Below are 19,618 nucleotides of genomic sequence, written 5' to 3' on the forward strand. Positions count from 1 at the left end.
CAAAGAGGGCACCCTCTGGCTAGACATTCTTCACTAGTTTTCTCACATGTAAGAGCTTTTAACAAATCATCAATATTTCTTTCTTTAATAATTTCCAAGAAATATAGTTTTTGAACAAGAAGCTTCATGTTTTCGTGCTTAGCACAGAGGCACGTATCTCTCTCATGTACTTTCCTGGAAACAATCCAAGAAGGCTTGTATCTACAGAATGAACTATAGCTGATCCTGAAGTTCTCTGCCTGTAGAAACTTTGCATGCAGATTTTTTAATGTGTTGTTCAAATAGCGTTTCTGCTGTTGCTTCCCATTTCTTGAAACCACATCTTTTTTACCTGGGCATAAAGTAGAATTACCCTCATTTTCTAAAAAATCACGTACCTTACTCTTCATAAATTGAATATGTACTTGCTTTCTTTTGCCTTTCATAAATTAATTCATGTGAATGCCTTTTGTTTGCAAGATGCAGTTTTAAGGGGAGAAAATGCTTAGTGTGAATCAGCATTCTATACTTTTTTTAAATTCTTCCAGAGATCACCTAGGTAAAAATTTGTTTCTCTCTTTCACTTTTTTTAATGCTATCAAATTTGCTTTCCAGTTCCTTTGTAATTACTTCTGCAAACACCAGTTTACGGCGAACATCAGGCACTTTTCTTCCGCGGAGATTTTTCTTCACTTTCGTATTTGGAGTCAATGTTGGAGTCTTTTCTTTCCCTTTCAGCAATCTCTGATACCTTTTCTTGTATTTGTGGTACTTTTTCATAAGGGCACTGTTTACTGCTTCCAATTTTTTAATTTGCCGGTAAGCTTTTGTTTTGTTTTGTCGAATTTGTTTTCTTCCCCCTTTCTTTGTGTGCTGACTCTTTCTCTTTCAGAATAGACGATGTGCATGGTATGTTTTCATTACCTTCTTGATTGACTCTTTCTGAATCACGCACATTTTGTGCATTTTCTTGTAAATATGCCTGCATTTCTTCTTCCTGTTTCTTCTTATATCTGTATTTTATAGTTGCCTACCTCCATTCTTTTCGTTTCTGTCTTTTCTGTCTTTCATTAAAATCAGCAACAAGTTTCACCTTGCCGGTAACTTTTGCTTTCAAGTATATTTTGTGTTTCTTTTCTTGGAGAGCTTTGAGTTTTTCAGGGTCTTTTTTGAGCCTCTCTCCTTTTTTCACATTCTTTTTTTTCTTCTTCAATCTTTCTGCTGTACTCATTGCAGCTTTCTTTCTAGCCATACTACCAGTTAATCTGTAACCATATAAACATAGGAAACATACTCCGTAAATAGCATTCAAAACATAGTTTGGATTTTCAAATTGAAATGAATAAATCTAAATTTTAAGCATATATTTATGAATAAACTGCTTAAAAACCTCAAAGCAAAATATTTAACTTGATGTTTATAACTCAAGAGTTTTAGTGAAAATATATATAGTACCCTATCCAACTGTAAAAGAAAAATATTTCATTAGCATGGACTGGTGTCATTAGCATGGTCAGCAAGTTCAGAAATGCCCATGCCAATGACAATGAATTTGTCCATGCTAATGAAAATTTTTACTTTAACCTAACCTGACATTAATCTTTGAAGACCCATTAAACTTTTACTAAGCCATGAAGAAGTAAACATAGATAACAAACATACTGAACAAAAATATTTTTTAATAATTACTATTTATAGCAGTTACAACATCCATGCTAATGACAATCAATTTTCATACTCGCCATAAAAAGTTGAACCATACTGTGCGCAAGGTAAGTTCAAAACGTCACAGCATCCTTCAAGCTGAACCAGCCAAGGATGATTTAAAGAAAAAGATCGTAAAAAGTAACAAGTTTCTTAAGAATGCAGGAGGTGTAGGGGAAAAACTCGGCGCACCATCTACAGAAGAGCCCAAGTTCAATGCAAGACTAATTTTTTATTCTCGTTAGTAACAATAACAAATATGTGAACCGATGTTCAAGCATAACAAAGAATTAAAAGATAATACATAAGTGGTATACTGTACAATTTGTAATACTTTACACAATACAGAAAAAAAGGTCAGGTGGTGACGCAATCGGTAAACGATATTTTAACTATAACAGCCTATTTTAACCAGTGACCTGCAGTCAAACCAGCTACGCAAAGATTTGAAACAAAATGACAACACACTATAAATATTTACGGCGAGCGAGCCATATGGTCATGGGCGAAGGGAGAACAACTGATAAGGAACGTGGCCAACGAAAGAAAAGGGAAAATGACAAACACAACTCTAAATTAACAAGCCACTACAAACACAGTAAACAAACAAACTTCGTTAAGGTTCCAATTTACTCACGCCCATGACCACGGCTTCGACGTCACCAAGTGCACAAGTGCACACACCAAACGTTAAGGCAGACTGCAGGTAGCGACACCGCTAATAGCAGGGTTTATATACTAGTTAACTAGGGGCGGAGTAAGCACACAGGGGAGAGGGGAAGGAAGAGGGGAACTAGCCCGAACCGTCCAGACTGAACTGGCTTGACCGAGCACACACCAGCGGAGGGGAGGCAAGGAGGGGCAGGGGAGGTGAGAAGGAAATCACCCCACACACAGCGAGCGCAGTCACGTATCAGCCGGCGGACAGTGAGGAGACGTGAGTAGACACGTAGCAGCCGGCGGACAGGTGAGACATGCGTAAGCACGGCTCAAAGTCCACACAATATATGATAACATCAACTTAGGCTTGTAGTTCCCTCCAAAACCAAGTTAGTTCTGCCAACCTAATGGAAACTAAATATCCTTGTCAATAAAAGAATAACAACAAAACCTTTTTTTATCTTCCAAGAGCTTACAAACTTTGACCATGCTAATGACACAAAACACTAGGGACCAACTTTGATCCAAAGTACTCTGAGCATTTTCAAAACTAAAATAAAACTTATATTCAGAAATCAGTCAATAAAGTATACAATTTTCAAAAATCTGTAGATAAGTTTCAAACTTAAGCAATTTGGTTCACAAGTCAACCTACAGCTTTGTATACTGTGTCTTGGGACAGCCATGCTAATGACATTTTACAAGGTTTTTAATTTTTATTATTTTATATTTTGAAATAAATCTTGGAACACACACATGACTCATTTAGAGGTCATCTGTAGCTGTAAGTAAATAGATTAAAAGTAGTAGAACTGTCACTGGACTCTTAGCAATTCACTAGAGACCAATTATTTCCCGTAATCTGAGATTCACCCTAAAATAAGAATATTTAATAATAGGTAACTATGAAATATATTGATTCACAATGTATGGAAGATTTTAAAAATAAATTTAAATATGTGAAAAATTGTGAGACTTCGTACATATATATATAATTCAAGAACAGTAATTCCAATACCTTCGGCGAAAATTTATGATACAAAACATTTATACGGAAATGCATTTCATGTGGTCGCTTTGCAAGGGGAACAGTAAAAGTAATTTACATTATGTGAAGTCCTATGTTATTTGGTTATTATTTTTTTAATAATTTTTAAAAACTTTACGTAAGTTAATAAAAAAAGTCTCCGTCAAGATATTACAAACGTTTATTTGCAGTTCAAGCAGTTGGTATTTTCCCCTTTTTTTTTTAAGTGTAGCCATGTTCTAAATAAAATAAGTTTTTGTTCTTATCTGATTTTACAGTGCAGGTGATATATTTATTTACTATGTATTATGTACGTAAAACATAGGATTTTTCAGTTTGATATGTACAGTTGGCACATATACCTAAGATAAGATGTTCAAAGTTTGTAGTAGTATGTAAAGTAAAATAAAAAGGGTACTGGTGGATTTTTAGGCTATGACAGGCAGATGCTTTTTTCAATAATATCGGCCAAAAATTAACAAACGAATAGTGAATTGAACTGAATATCTGCGAGATGGGCTGATGCTGATTGGTGGGCGCGACCTGTGCTGCAGATAATGTGCGGGGAGGAGCAGGCCTTCGTGCTGACGAAGCAGTACTGCGAGACGTGGTACCAGCACATGGCTGCGTGGCTGCTCTACACGGCCCCCATGGTGAAGACCTTCGAGCTGTTGTCGCACGCCGGTCGATCCATCGCCCTGTACGGCGGCGCGGCCCGGCTGACCACGGTCGACCGCGCGCTCATCGCCATCATGGAGTCCGACTTCACCGAGGTTCGCTCCTGTCCCCTTGTTGCTTGTCGCTTGGAGTTTATTATTTATTCTTGAAGTGAGAAAACACAATGTGGACTTAGTGTGTGCACATTTTCTTGCATTTTAATTAGTGATGCACCGATTATGCCGCCGGTTAATCGGCAACTGCGATTATTGACCCAATGCCGATTAATCGTAATCGGCGACTACCAGGTTAGGTTATAACAGATTGCCGATTATTGTAAAATTTGTTGCTGAAACCCATACGACTTGAAAGAAAAGAAAATACGTTTAAAGTTTAAACCTTAATAAGTTCTTGAATTGAAACTACAAACGGCTGAAATCTCTTAACGAATATGACCGTGGAAGGTACGGAATGTCAACATCTCGGAGTGTACATAGATACACTCGCCTAATATTTGCTTGTTTCATGAATTGTGCTCATACATACATAACTGCCCTGTATTACTATTTACAGTATTTACCCCTTTCAATTCATTTACTTACTGTACAATTTATCCTGTTAAGTTAATGTCGTGAATGTTATTATTGTCACAATATTTACCATGGCCACAGCCAAATCACACACGTGATATCTTCGCACAAAATATTTAGTTAAGAAAATAAATGCATTTTTAAAGCTGTCACAATTCACAATATGGCATATGTTACTTATATTAGTAAATGTAAGTCTGAAAAAAAAAATTGGACATGGTATCGTAGAAACATTGCGCCTAACTAATTTTCACTGCGTACCGTATGTCGGCCATGTTTGTTATGTATGATGTGAGGTTGGAACGGACAACACGTTTAAATACACAATAGCGCCATCGGTTCACATTCCACTGCCGCTACATAATTCCCTTTCTCAAAGGATTGAGAAAAGTAGGCTCACGTAATGCTAGTTAGTAATTAATAAACTGAAATGGTGATTATTTGGCATTTATATAAATTTAGTTTTTACTTTTTAGTCATTAACGGGAGTTACTAAAATAAAATACCAAATTGCAACCATAATGTTTGCACAAGTGACGATCAGAATTGAAGTTGGCAACACTGAAATAGTAAGTCATGAATATTGAATACTGCAGTTTTTTTTTCCGTAGACAATGGCCATTAACATAAACACATTGTAGTTCAACTTTACTCAAAAACTGATAATCGGTGATCGTAATCGGTAATTGCAATTATTAGTGTAATAATCGATAATCGTAATCGTAATCGGCAAAGTATAATCGGTGCATCACTAATTTTAATCAAACTCAACCTAACAATAATAGTTTTAATTAGACTTAATTCTAACTGCATTGTAATTTAATTATTTAAAAATCTTTGTAAGTTTTACTTTAAAATTAATGTGTGCAGTCAAACCTCATTAATACGAATCCGCTTAGTACGAAATTCCCGTTTATGCGAAGTACTTTCACAGTCCCGGAAAATAATGTATGATTTCCTATGTTATTCAGTACTTTTAATACGAAATACGGTTAATATGAATTACGAAGTTGTTTTGATCCCTCAAGTAGCTGTTAACGTGTATAAGTGAACTGTTAATACGAATTTCACCGCCGAAGTCTAAAGTAAATCGTAGGGTTGTGCGAGAATGAGATTTAGGCCTCAAGAAATTTTCGAGAAAGATAATATTTTTCTCGCGAGAAACGAGACAAGAATGAGAAATTTTTAAATAATCAAGATTTACTGTAGATATCACTTTCAAAATATATTGTTTTGTACATAAAACTGTTGTTTATCATATAGAATGTTAATTTAGCTGTCTGTGCACAACTGACATGCACCACACGTTATGTAAGCCTACACTAAATTATAAATAAACATTCACTCACTTAAGTAAAAGTCTAGTAGCTAACATGTTAATTGTGGTTCCCGTTTACTTATCGCCACTTTTTGTGTAATACTGCCACACTGATATGTCCACATCTTCCATTTTACCGTAAAATCAAAGTTTAATTTGACAAACAAAGTTTACTTCTGTTAAACTGTTATATTCCCGCAACACTTTTTTTTCCACTTGGTTACGCCGCAGTTAGAGATAAAGCAGTATTAGGAAATTATTCTCATATTCCTAATAACATTTTACAGGCGTCACATTAATTATTCATACCCGCAGAGTAGCTCGCGTAAACGGGAAACTCTGGTACTGTAATGAAAACAAAGAAATTGATACTAGGGAGGCTTTGGCGGGATTCATTACTCGTGACGTCTTACGACTGAGTGAAACAAAGGTGGAAAAGGAAATGGGACTAACATACTATTTATTCTGCCTTTTCAACAGGTTTGAACACACATTCACGTAATTTTACGTAATACAAGGGCGTGAATTGTTTTGTGTGTTCAATCCATTCCTTTACAATCCATTTAAAATCACTTGACTTGCGCAGTATTTTATTGGAAATGAAATAAGAAACGGAACAGCGAAGCAGACTCGGTCTGGCAGCATGACCACCATTCCCTTTTGTTTGTTAAAAAGTAAATTTTGTATTTTGCCGTAATAATCAACATTTCAGTATGCTATTAAACATTACTGAACAAAATATTATGACTACATTCAAGGTAATGCTTTTAATAACTTTACCGTAATAACGTGTATGTAAACAAAACCAATTTTGTAGGTTAGGTTCCAACATATTTTATTATGTATTACGCTTACGTAATTTAAAAATTAAATACGGCAGTTTTTCTTTCAGGATAAATTGGAATTTCATATGACAGTTTTTATTCACAGTTTCGGTTATTGATAAAGGGTTTGGATGGTTGACTATCGGCTAGTCTAATATCTCTTAATGATTGCATCATGTTTGCTTTGTGTTCCGCCAAATCATTTTTCGTCCAAACAGGCAGACGCGTTTGGTATTTTTAAAACATTTAAACTAAAATAATGGCAGTGTGTGTGTAATGTTCAACATATAAAAATACAACTATCAATATCAAATTTTGTCTCCATACCAAATTGAGTTGTTACCGGTACCAAAAAATTTCTCATTTCTTTTCGAGAAATTATTTTTCTCGCTCGCTGTTCGAGAATGCGGTATTTATTTACTTGGGCGGTATTTCCGAAAAAAAAATGTTAAAAATCCGAAAATACCTTTATTTTATGCTCTTCAACTTCCTCTTTTCATTAAAAGTGGCGGAGGTAAGAAATTCCAAATACTTTAGGAGATATCGAATTTTTAAATTTCATCATATGTAGTTGAGCGGTATTTGCAAAAAAAAAATGTTAAAAATCCGAAAATACCTTTATCATATGCTCTTCAACTTCCTCTTTTCATTAAAAGCGGCGGAGATAAGAAATTCCAAATACTTTAGGAGATATCGAATTTTTTATTTTTGCAATACAAGACGTGTGTAACCATTCGAGCGGCGCCATTTTTGTTATTTTTCCGTGTTCGTGAATACGTGAATCGTGAATGCGTAATTAATAAAATGGTTGATTAGGTCAGGTCAGTTACATTATTAATACTTTCAAACTAAGCCGACATTAAAAATTATTTTGTGAATTAATTTTAATGGCTGTTTAGTTTTAAAATATTTATAATGTAAACTGACCTGACCAAACAAACCCGGACAGAGGGTGAACAGTAAACTAAAATGGTCGATTAGGTCAGGTCAGTTACATTATAAATACTTTCAAACTAAGGTGATATTAAAAATAATGTGAATTAATTTTAATTATTCTTTAGTTTTAAATTATTTATAATGTAACTGACCTTACATAACAAACCCGTAACAAAGGATGTACAGTAACAACTCACGTAATTTTTTTGTTACTTATTACTTGCGCAACAATATCAAAATAACAAATAAGACTTTAAAATTAGAAACGTTAAAAACTCACCTAAGTTGGAGGCGGTAATTAAACACCGTTTTAAACAATAATTGAACTAAATAATCACGTATTAGTTCATTTGAATTCTGGCCTATCACGAACAATCACGTGACATCATTATCCAATAAAAAAAAAACAGATACTCGTACGTAAACAAGAAACAATTGTGCACGCACGCCACAGGAATGCGCTGGTTTTGTGCTGAAATTTAAAAATTCGATATCTCCTAAAGTATTTGGAATTTCTAATCTCCGCCGCTTTTAATGAAAAGAGGAAGTTGAAGAGCATATAATAAAGGTATTTTCGGATTTTTAACATTTTTTTTCGCAAATACCGCTCTACTACATATGAAGAAATTTAAAAATTCGATATCTCCTAAAGTATTTGGAATTTCTAATCTCCGCCGCTTTTAATGAAAAGAGGAAGTTGAAGAGCATAAAATAAAGGTATTTTCGGATTTTTAACATTTTTTTTCGGAAATACCGCCCAAGTAAATAAATACCGAGAATGCAATATTTCTCGAAATTTTTCTCGAGGTTCGAGATCTCGCACAACACTAGTAAATCGTCTTCATAACCGTCATGTAAACAAACGTTTCTCCAAAGATACATGTATGTATCCTACAGAGCAAAATGGTCGAAAAACAAGATGAAAAGTTCAACTCTAGTGGCGATGTTAGTAACTAAACTAGAAAAGATGCCATGTTGTAAACGGAAAACGAAAAGGAAAGAACTCTATACCTTATTAATATTAGTCGTCGGAAGTGTACATACGTAGAAGTTTAAACAATCTATGGAAAAAAGTTCTGATATTTTCCATTGTTCACGCACGTGTATCTTAACCTCTATTTTGAGTGTTAGTTGTTTCGTAATATGACTGCGAAACGTAAACGCAATGAACTTACATTGCAAGTTAAAGTTAAAATTATCGAAGAAGTAGACAATGGAGAGAGAACGAAAACTGAAATTGCGAGAGAATTTAACATCCCGCAATCGTCGTTGTCGACAATATTAAAAAATCGTGAAAATATTGAATCGGCTTTTGCGGGTTCGTGCAGATTATCAACAAGAAAAAGAATGCGAGGCCCAAAACATCAAGAAATGGAAGCTACCTTGTTGCAGTGGTTTTAAGAAATGCGTGCAGCAAACTTGCCAATTTCTGGACCTATGATTCAGAAGAAGGCAGACTACCTAGCATTGAGGTTAGGAATTTTAGACTTCAAGTTCAGCAATGGTTGGCTACAACGGTTTAAGGATCGCAACAATCTTGTTGGCAAAACTATGTGTAGAGAGTCGGCAGCAGTAGATATGACCAAAGTTAAATGTGGTAAACAATGACTATAAGAAAAAGATATTGCAAACCAGAATTGATGCTTTTTTTAAAACCAAATGTTTGAATTGAATTTGTGTCATGAATGCAAGTTTATTGAAGTTTGTATTATGTTTTCTTCAGTGTTTACATATTGTCATGCATGTAGTGAAGCCAGCTTATACTACCAACAGTGTGTATAATTTTCTTTATAATTGTAAATATAGGCATTTAAAGTTCAATCAATTTTTTTTGTCATGATATCCCAATAGTTTAGTTAATACAAACCCTCGTTATTACAAAGTGCTAAAATATGGTCCCTTCAGGTTTGTAATAATGAGGTTTGACTGTATTTAAAATTTCCTTTCAATTGAATTTGTTTTAGAAATAAAAGATATACCAATGAAGTCCTAAAATTGTGATTGACAACAATAATTCATACACAGTAGAATATAATTTTTACATATTTCAAGGGACCAGGACTAAAATACTGAAAAGTGGAAAAATGTAAAAAGGGTTAGTGTAAAAAAAATGTTATTATCTCACTATGATGTAAACAATAAGAAGCAAATATACACAACATTAAATAAAATTTCAGAGATGCTTAGGTTTTTTTACAATTACTGGAACTTTATTATCTCACACAGTGAAAACAATAACTCCATCCAGTCACGTGGTTCTTCACAATTGTGTGTAAATTTTGACATGTAATGTTCAGTTCTTGGGCAAAAGACGTGCATATTGAAGCATTTCGGAATGTTCACTTTTTTATGGTGAGATTTTCCTACACAATTCTATTTTTGACTTTGTGTATAGTTGTGTGTAATTAATTTCAGATTTTTGTCTGAAACAATTTTACTAAACGAGCACAATGACTTTCAAACTATTGTTTACGTTTAGGAACACAAAAGTTTCAAACATGCAGGGTGGCCAGCCAACCGGGAAATCGGGAAATACGGGAAATAGCCAGGATTTCTTAAAAAAACCAGGAATACCTGGAATCAACCAGGAATTTTTATTAGAACCGGGAATTTTTTTTTATGAAGTAACGATCACAATAACATACGGCTGTTAAATGAGCACGTTCACCACCCGTCGAAGCACGACAGTGTGCTCATGTGCTATATTTTGTGAAAGTTAATTTGTTCATATTGCATTTAAAACTTTTGTAGTACGTAAGAAACCGTTAACAATTCAGACTTCCATACTTATTATGTTTCTGTATTCAAAAGCAACAGCATTTTGGCTGCAAATGTTGTTGTAAGGTGGTAGTAATTTCTCGCACGGCATGTTGGTATCACTAGTTTTGTATGTATATTTGTTTCTACTTTGCGCTCATGTTGTTGCGTTACGGTATCACGGATACTTTTCTCAAGTTTTTTTAAAAGTTTAGTTGTGCGGGACGTTGTTTTGAATTTTTTGATCTAACATGTAATTGGCGCAGACTATCAAAATGTCAACAAGTTCGGTCACCACGTACAATGACAAATATACGGAAGAGTTTGAATGGGTGGAGAAAGATCCAAAGTGCAGGACACACGCTTTTTGCAATTTGTGTAATGTTAAAATCAATATCGGTAGCATGGATGGGAGAACAGCATTAGCCAGCCACGCAAGAGAGGCAAAACACGTGTGTTTGGTGTCAAGTAATTTTTGTGACGTGAGATTATAAATTTTTTGTTGGTGGTAGGTTTTGTTTTAAGCAAGTTCATTGATTTAATTTTTAAGCCTATAGTTAAGTTGTCTATTGTTTAACGCCAATAAAACTTCATATTGTGTGTGCTTTGTGTAACAAAAATGCAAATTGTATGCAAATATTGATAAAAACCACCCTGGAAAAAACCAGGAATTTTATTATCCCAAAAGAGTGGCCACCCTGAACATGTCTGTTGCAAATTTGGGAAATTTATTGCTGCCAACTACCTTTCCAAAATATAATTTCTGTTGTAGTAACTAAAAAGAGCATTGCTGAACATGCAGAAAGATACCATATGTTCAGGAATTTGTTAATTTGGTTTATAAACTTATTTTAATAAACTGCAATCCACCGTTATTAATGTAACAACTTAATTTAAGACTTTTTCATGCATATTCAGGGTTGTCACCTGACTGGGAACCTTCAGTTAAGCGTGAATTTTTTTGTTGCCAGAAAATTTGAGAGTAACCTGTGCATTTTTGAAAGCCATTGAGAATTATGTTTTTTTTTTAGCATTTTGAAAAGTGCTTAGTTGAAAAGCTGCACACCGTGCTTTCAAACTGTGTCATTTAGACCATTTTTGAACCTTTTTACAGCATAGTTGAAAAACTGCTTACCATGCCTAGACGCGTGCTTCACCCACTCATACCATTTTTGAACCTCGCAGCGGCAGCAGATGTAACATGACATATGGGTTCCTGGGGGGAGTGGGGGTACAACTCCAATTCTTTCTTCTCGTGTTTTTTTTTTTTTTAGTTTTACTTTTGAAAATTTTCACTGACGGTAATATTCAACCGAAGCCTTGACTGAAAACTAATACCATGATTTGACACATGAAAGTGTCGTAGGGGGGGTTTTCAGGTCGGCATAAATGGAGATCTTGGGCACCACCTCGTGAATGGGCTCGTGGGCCCGGCTATCAACTCTGTCCCTGAGCCATGACGTGGCCCATGGGGCGCTAGGCTCTATTCCCTCTGCATGGATACACTGGAGCTTACCGGGGGGCATGCTATGCTATCAGCGAAGATGACTGTCGGTGGGCTCTTGAGGTGCCCCACACACCTCAGTCTCTGTACTGGGAAGCTCGTGGTTGAGAGATGAATGCGAACAAGTCAGGGTGACTATTGGGTTTTATTGACGCAATCAGGTACATTGACAAGACTGAGTAATCACACAATGAGGAGTTGTTATGTTTAAAATAGTTAATATTCCCAACGGCAAGTAGTCCAGCTTAAATGCTGACCAGGACACCGTGTGGCCTAGCCCCAGGAGAAACAAAGATCGTTGTGCTGTTTAAAATGCTCCGGAGAGCTTCAAACAATTAGGTAAAACAACCGGGGTAGGCCTCGAAGATAAATAGAAAAGTTTTAAAGATACTTAACGACGGCGGATGTCATCAGATCAGTAATGAGCAACAGGTTGAAGTCAACGAGGTGCGGAGATGCTTCCTACCCCGGACGATGAACAGAAGAGACTGTCTATTGGCCAGGGTGTCATGGCCGCAGGAAGTGGTGAATTTACCGTTAGTCAATAATTATAGCAAAACAAATACACATAACATGTTTAAACCCTTCAAAAATTACACGTTAATTTAGGATTAATTACTACGTGTTACAATTATTTATCTATTAAGTTCATTATTTTTAAAGGGGAAGTGTTTCACCGCTCAACTGAGGGCATGCGCCGAAAGGGGTCGCGCATGGTGCTGCTCCGTCCTCGTAATTAACTGAAAACAATTAACCTGGGATAAAATAGAAATAGTGAAAGAAAACCATACTTATTAATTTGACTAAATTATAAATGGTACGAGGCCGTAACACCGTGCCTCTTGCCGGGCGTCCGAACACGCACACGCACACATGCACTTGTTGGCGGGAGGCTTGTTACAGAGGGTGTTGGTGGGAGGAGAGGGGGTCGGCAGTGGTGTTGAGGCACATCGGGCTGAGGGAGGGTGGAGCCCTGGTCGACGTCAAACGATTGGAGGAACTCAGAGTGGGGGGAAGAGAGACAGAACCTTAAACCAAACCATTTATTGTTTGGTGTGCTTTATTTTTTGACTGGGGCTACAGATATCACTGTGGGCTATTTGAACCCATGTCCTGTTGTGCGTCACGGAGTGTTTGTGTGGTACGCAGGTGGTGAAGATCGCAGCGACGCTGGAGAACGGCTGGTTTGCGACGCATCTCACAGACTTGCTGTGCCACTCGGGGCTGCTGCAGTCTGACGACCCCGCCAACACCAAGTGAGTGCTGCCTCCGTCCTCCTACCCTGTACGGGACTGCTTTACTCTCGTTAGTTACTGACTCATGTTGCTTGTTGTATTCACTTTTACTTTGTGCACAGCTTTTAAATAGTGCTCATGTTGCCTTTACTTCAATGTTGATTTTGGTTTTTATTTTTAAGGATGTAATTTTATTCCAACTCTATACCTGCAGTCCACGGCAGTAAGTAGCAGATGTGTAGTAAATGAGGTAGCATACTGTGAGTTGTGCTGAGCAGTGGTAGCAGTGAGGTAGCACATTGTGACTTATGCTGAGCTGTGGAAAGAGGAAGGCAGGAACATTTTTACTTGCATTTGCTTATTTGCATGAATTTTAGAAATTTAAGGAAGGCCCGTTTAGGTTTTGTTACCTGCTGTTTGTAACTTTTTGCTTTAAATTCTGGAGTTTATTTTATCCTTGTTTTTAATGTTTAAATAATATCTGCAAGGCTGTTTGGTTGACCTAACAAAATTTGTATTTTTTAGTAATTTACCAGCATTCCTTACAGTCTCTAATGACATTCCTGTAAAGTAGGAGAGTTAGAGACTTTAAATATAAAAGGTAGCCACATATAAGGTTAACATAAAGATATGGAAATATTATCAAAACATAAATAAGGATAATAATCAAGTCATCTGACCTATACAAACATGTTTGCCTCCTCTACTAAAAAGTACTAAAGAGTATTAAATATGTACTTGAAAGCAATAATTCATCAACAACAACTACAAATAGAGTTGTTTGAATAAAATAAAATAAATATTGATTTGAGATAATTATATTATATATAATTATTATGAAATTAAAATTATTATTTTTGGATAACAGTTTTTTGTATAAATAAGTTTATTTAATTATTTTTCCAGTGAAATATTGTACTTATTTAATACTTCAGAACTTTTCATATTCAGTGTTCTCACACACATGCACATGACCACGTGCACATAACAACTGTTCACATTAGTTTGAATCAGTTTTCATAGTAATCAGTTCATAATAAATATTATTAAGTAAGCAGTGAGGCCACCTCTTTTAATTGAGGTCCCATGTATACCTAGACCCTATGTTTGAGACACATGCAAAATGAGGTCCAGAATATTGAGACACATAATGTAGAGAGGAGTATCAGCTTAGTGGGTCTCTGTTAAGGTCATGTATGTGTCTACTGTTGTATCTTCGGAAAAATTTACACTGCTCAAAAACATGAAAGGTGAGAGATTGTAAAAAAAAACAGTCATTTCAACTGCAGAAGTTACAATTTGCTCCCCATACCTCTGTAACACACTGTTACATGTTTTGCCATGCCTTTTCAAGTTCCCAAAGGATGTAAACTGACTGCAACACACATCACATTGTTATGTAACATGTTAAGTCTTTTCAATTGTACACAAACGTGTACTTGAAGAAATTAATATTTTCTTTTTAAAATTACTCATGAACTCTATTGCAGGATTTAATAACAGGGCGGCAGAGGTATTCAACATGTAACAACAAAATAATACTATCAATAATTATTTTTATTGCATTAACCATAGCATGAAAAACCTCGAGTCATGGAATCAACAAAACCAACAAATATTAAATAACTAAATGAGTCCAGTCTCTGGGATGTCGTAGATAACCTGACTCTTAAACAAAATAAATTAAAAAATTTAAGTTCCTGAAAGTGTTCACAAAGTAAAAAGTTTTGGGGTTTGCTCCGGCTTGCTCGAGCATGAAATTCTTAGCTTCTGGACCTCTGAACTTGTGTGTGAGTAAATTGTGGATTTTTAAATATTTTGCCGATATTTGCCGAAAGTCAATAGTCACGTAATTTGATAATAATTCAAAGTTTATTTTAATACTGTTCAACTACGTCGACGGTAAAATTTACGTTAGCGTCCCAATATAAAGACGATGCAAACCATACCTTAACTCTGGACGATTAAGATCGTTCAGAAAATACGTCGTCACTCACATAAATTGAATGCAATCCCTTTGCATTCAATATCAGGGCGTCGCTGACTATTGCCCTGTATGCAGACGTAATTTTCACAATAATAACGCCGAAATTAGCCTCGCCACGTATAAATATTCCCCAAGGAATAAACTTCAACCCGCACTAAATGGCATCATTTTCCACTCTCTCTTCTTCTCTCTTGCCTAAATTAAATTGTTACTTGAAAGGGGCCAATCACGGCCGCGACACGTTAGCGTCCTTTTTACCTAAGCCAATAAAATGTCATTATTACACAAGCATGGGCTCGTTGAAGCTGTTCCAAACGCCGCGCGATTATTTATATCAGCAGTTGTCATGACGACGCAGCACGAGCTGTGCGCGCCACCATGCAAGAAACAAAACAAAACACTGCCGAAAGTCCAGGAAGCGGTATTAACCTCGAACGTAAAACAATAACAAACAGTTTCAGTTAGTCTTATAATACCGTAGTATTACACAATGTCACTCAGCCATTGGTATAGATGCAATCAACTGCTCAAGAATATGTTGTACAAGTGTACTTATGAACAAGTCAAGATACATAAGCAGAACCCCAACTGATGAACTGCGATGTTAGTCTAACCAACAAGTATTTTCATTATTTTTAATTGACCACTTGTGGCACCAACATGATGATTACACATGGATCCAACTAGATCCAATTGCCTCCAACTGGCCAATGTAGCTCCAAAATTACTCCAACTTGCTCTAACAATCCTTGCGGATACACACGACTACACAGATACACATTTCAACCTTCACATTTCCACCTTTATACTAATGGAAACACATCACTTATAATCAGACTTATTGAATTTCTAAAATAGTATTTAAATAATAATAATAATAATAATGGATTCATATATTTTTTTAAATTTTGTTATTTATTAGTTTTTAACTCGCTTCTAATAGCTTCACTTGTTACTAACTAATTAAGGAACTATGAAAACAAATCTTGGACATTGATTTTAACCTACGTCTAATTATGGTATCAGTTTGAAACTTTGCAAGTATATGTAATCTGGATGACAATACAATAATATTATACCATCAAACTGATCTGATAATGGAACCAGGAGGTCAATAATGGAACTCTTCAATGGCTACTAGAAAACTGTCTTATTTATTTTTTTGTACACTGTAACAATAAGACTTACTCTAGCATTGAGTGTGATGTAGGCTTAAGAAAAATAATATTTTTTAATGTATGCCCAGCAACACAAGACATTCCATCGTGGCGAATAGTATGTTCCACTAAAAGAAAATCAGTTGTTAAGGTAAATGAAACATGTAAGACAGTAAAAGGTGTGTAGTGGAGGAAACGTGTGCGTGCGTGTGCGTGGCAGGCTGTGGACGGAGCTGCACGAGGGCTTGCTGCTGCAGTACGGCTCCATGCTCATGGGGCACACCTCGCTGTGGCCAGTGGGGGCCAGCTACCTGGACCACTGTCCGTCGCGTGGTCTGCAGCGCCTCGCCCTGCTGCTGCCTCGCCTGCCGCTCCACTCGGAGCTGCGAGCCCAGCGCGTCCTGGAGGCCGCCCGCTCCCGCGGCCTGCCTACCGTCGGCAAGTACACGAGTGGCGTTGCGTGGTATTGCAGTGTCGTCTTAGGGCTGTGTTTGAACCGAAAAAATAACATTATAGTTAGGGAACATTCATAAAAAAATGTGGGCTATTCTCTCAGTGTTCGCCAGAGATGTGTAACATCTAACCTTGGTAACAAGCAGGGTCATGTGTCTCGACGACAGTACAAATCCACTTGAAACATTAGTTCCTCTTGGTTAACACAATAACTAAGAAAAGATCGGCCCGCTTTTGCAAGAAAGTGATGAAATAAATACATTAATATCAACTCGCTACACTTGTAGACAAAACATATATTAATCTTGGTCAGTCCATGAATATTTCAACATTACTGAACACAACACAACAAAACCACTCAACAAGATATCAAAAATGAGAAAACCCTTTATTACTTTCATTGTACAAATTTAAAAAAAAAAATATTACTAACTAGCGACCTGCCCCGGCTTCGCACGGGTGCAATGCTCTTACTATATATACTACAGAATGTCTTTATATACCGGCTCCCCGGCCGATACCGCCGCAACCGCTATGTCCCTGCATTTAAAATCTGTAATATCTTAAAAATATTCATTTAAATTACATGCTGTAAAGTGCCATATTGATCTATATCAAATGCGCAATGTATTTAAGGTACTTAATTGGATAAGGATTAAGGCTGTATTGCTTAAAATCGCTTGGTAAATAAGTAGTGATGGGCCGAGACTTGAAAATTCGAGTCGAGTCGAGCGAGTAGCATCAGCTCGGCTCGGCTCGGCATTCCAGTTTATTTTACTCGACGGGGCGAAACTCGAAAGAAAATTCGGGTAAAACTCGATAAAATATAATAAAATTGAATTACAATTCCTAATATCTCCTTACGTGACTTCTGCCAACACTAAAAATTACGTACGTAGACCGAAACACGTTGGTACTTACAAACTATGATGACAATCGGCCATATTATTTATATTTTAGTTTTACATATTGCCAACTTAACAGGTGTGACCACATAGCAAAAAAGACGAACACATTTGTAATAAACAAAACACGAATTAAATTTTATAATCATAATATCGGCACAAATATTACTTTTTTTAGTAAATCCGTGCTACAACCGGCGCAATGTTACAATAATAAATTAACGGTAGCGTTATATTTGTGTTACAAAGCGCATGTTTGCGACTGATACGCCACCAATCACGAAATAGCATTTAAAAAAAAAACTTTGTCTGATGGCTCCTCTAATTTTGGAAGTGTAGGTTGGCGAACATGAATTTTTTTTCCGTGTTTGTTTACACTATTACGTTCGGCGAGATTGCATTTTGTATAATTGTTTGCTATCCAAGTTAAGTGGCAAGTTAAAATTAATTACGAAGTATAAAGTATTTTATAAAGTGTAACTATTCAATACAAATACAAAAGTATGGATTGGTTGGAAGTGCCAGCTTGCGATTGGCCGGCAACGTAACGGCGTTAGTGTTGTAGCAATCATCTTTAAATGTATTGTATTTGTTATGGGAACGTTTATTGTAATGTTGCGCCAATTGTAGCACGGCCTTACACTTCCCATAAGTGAAAGTTTTCAAAAATAAAAAACTGACAGCGAGGAACTCTGTTCTATGCCCCTTTGATTTATTTTGTAACATTTTGTATTTCCGTGACATCACAGATCCTTAAGCCCCCCACTGACAATGTTGAGCATAGAATTATACACTGTGCACTTAGCTTGGTAATCACAGCTCCCTGACTTTATCCATTCTAGTTGTTTTTACCATTCTCGTTTATACTCCTGCTTAAACTGAGCCCAATCTGGTGACGCCTTACGTTTTTTTTGTTCATCGTAACAAGGGCTGTAAGTATTTAATTCTAGTTTAAAATGCCAAACCCAAGAAATTTTACAAAAGCAACACAACAAAATCTAAAGAAAATAGCTAAACAAAAGCAATAATCATAGATAAATGGATAATCAACGATAGAACCAAATTTTTACGCACTCTGGATTTACGAATTGCAGTGTTTAACCTTTTTTTTATATGCACTGTAATTTTCCCTATATTACCTTAGTTAAAGTTGAAGCATTTCCCACCATTTATGTTGCAACAGCGCTGCATTCAATAGCAAAACATCAGAAAAGTTTAGTCGGAATATTAAAAGTTGAAACGTTGAAAGTGAATATTGGGAAGATTTTATTTATTTTACATTACTTTGTGTGGTCACGGCAGCTTTGCTTGCCATTGTAAACAAACTACTTTTTTTACTGCCATGAACCAAAACGTTGGTGATGTGAACGAAAAAATTATATTCAGTTTTATATCTCTCCCTTTTAAACCTTACTTTTTATGTATGAAATAAGATATAAATGTGGTTTTTACAGAAATAAACACTGGTTTAGGGTTACTGTGCCCATTTTGAAATAATTTTTATAGCAACATAACCAAATTCCTGGAAATATGGCATCTTCAAGCATATATGGCATGCTCATTTTGCATTAGAAATATTTTGGAAAAGCAGTTGGCAGCACTAAATTTCCAAACATTGCTGTTTTTCTCCGCCAATTACGATATTTGTTTTATGAACGATGAAGTATGTACAGTTATATTGGAAATCCTATTAGAGAAAATACTTTAAAATTAAGTAAAATCCGGGGATCCGTTTGAGGTCCTGAAATCCGTGAAAACGGATAAAATCCGTGAAATCGGCAAGCTGTTGCTTTGGCTTGTGTGGTTCCCAATAAACCAATGTATCAAAAACATGCATGTATACTATCTGGCTGGAAAAGAGGAATTCATGAGGGAACCTTGCACCAGCTGCCCAGCCACCGGTTAGTAAAGAATGTAGGCAAATG

General features: G+C 36.0%; 1 protein-coding gene across 1 annotated transcript in view; it reads left to right on the plus strand.

The window, feature by feature from the left end:
- Nucleotides 1-19,618, plus strand: part of LOC134538552 (nuclear pore complex protein Nup85) — an 89,309-nt gene that overhangs the window by 33,592 nt on the left and 36,099 nt on the right. Inside the window, exons 7-9 of the mRNA XM_063379971.1 lie at nt 3,925-4,143; nt 13,106-13,212; nt 16,556-16,773. Coding sequence (XP_063236041.1) covers nt 3,925-4,143; nt 13,106-13,212; nt 16,556-16,773 — 544 coding nt within the window. The remainder of the gene's footprint in view (nt 1-3,924; nt 4,144-13,105; nt 13,213-16,555; nt 16,774-19,618) is intronic.

This window comes from Bacillus rossius, chromosome 13 (genome assembly GCF_032445375.1).
Source record: "Bacillus rossius redtenbacheri isolate Brsri chromosome 13, Brsri_v3, whole genome shotgun sequence".
Lineage (NCBI taxonomy): Eukaryota > Metazoa > Arthropoda > Insecta > Phasmatodea > Bacillidae > Bacillus > Bacillus rossius.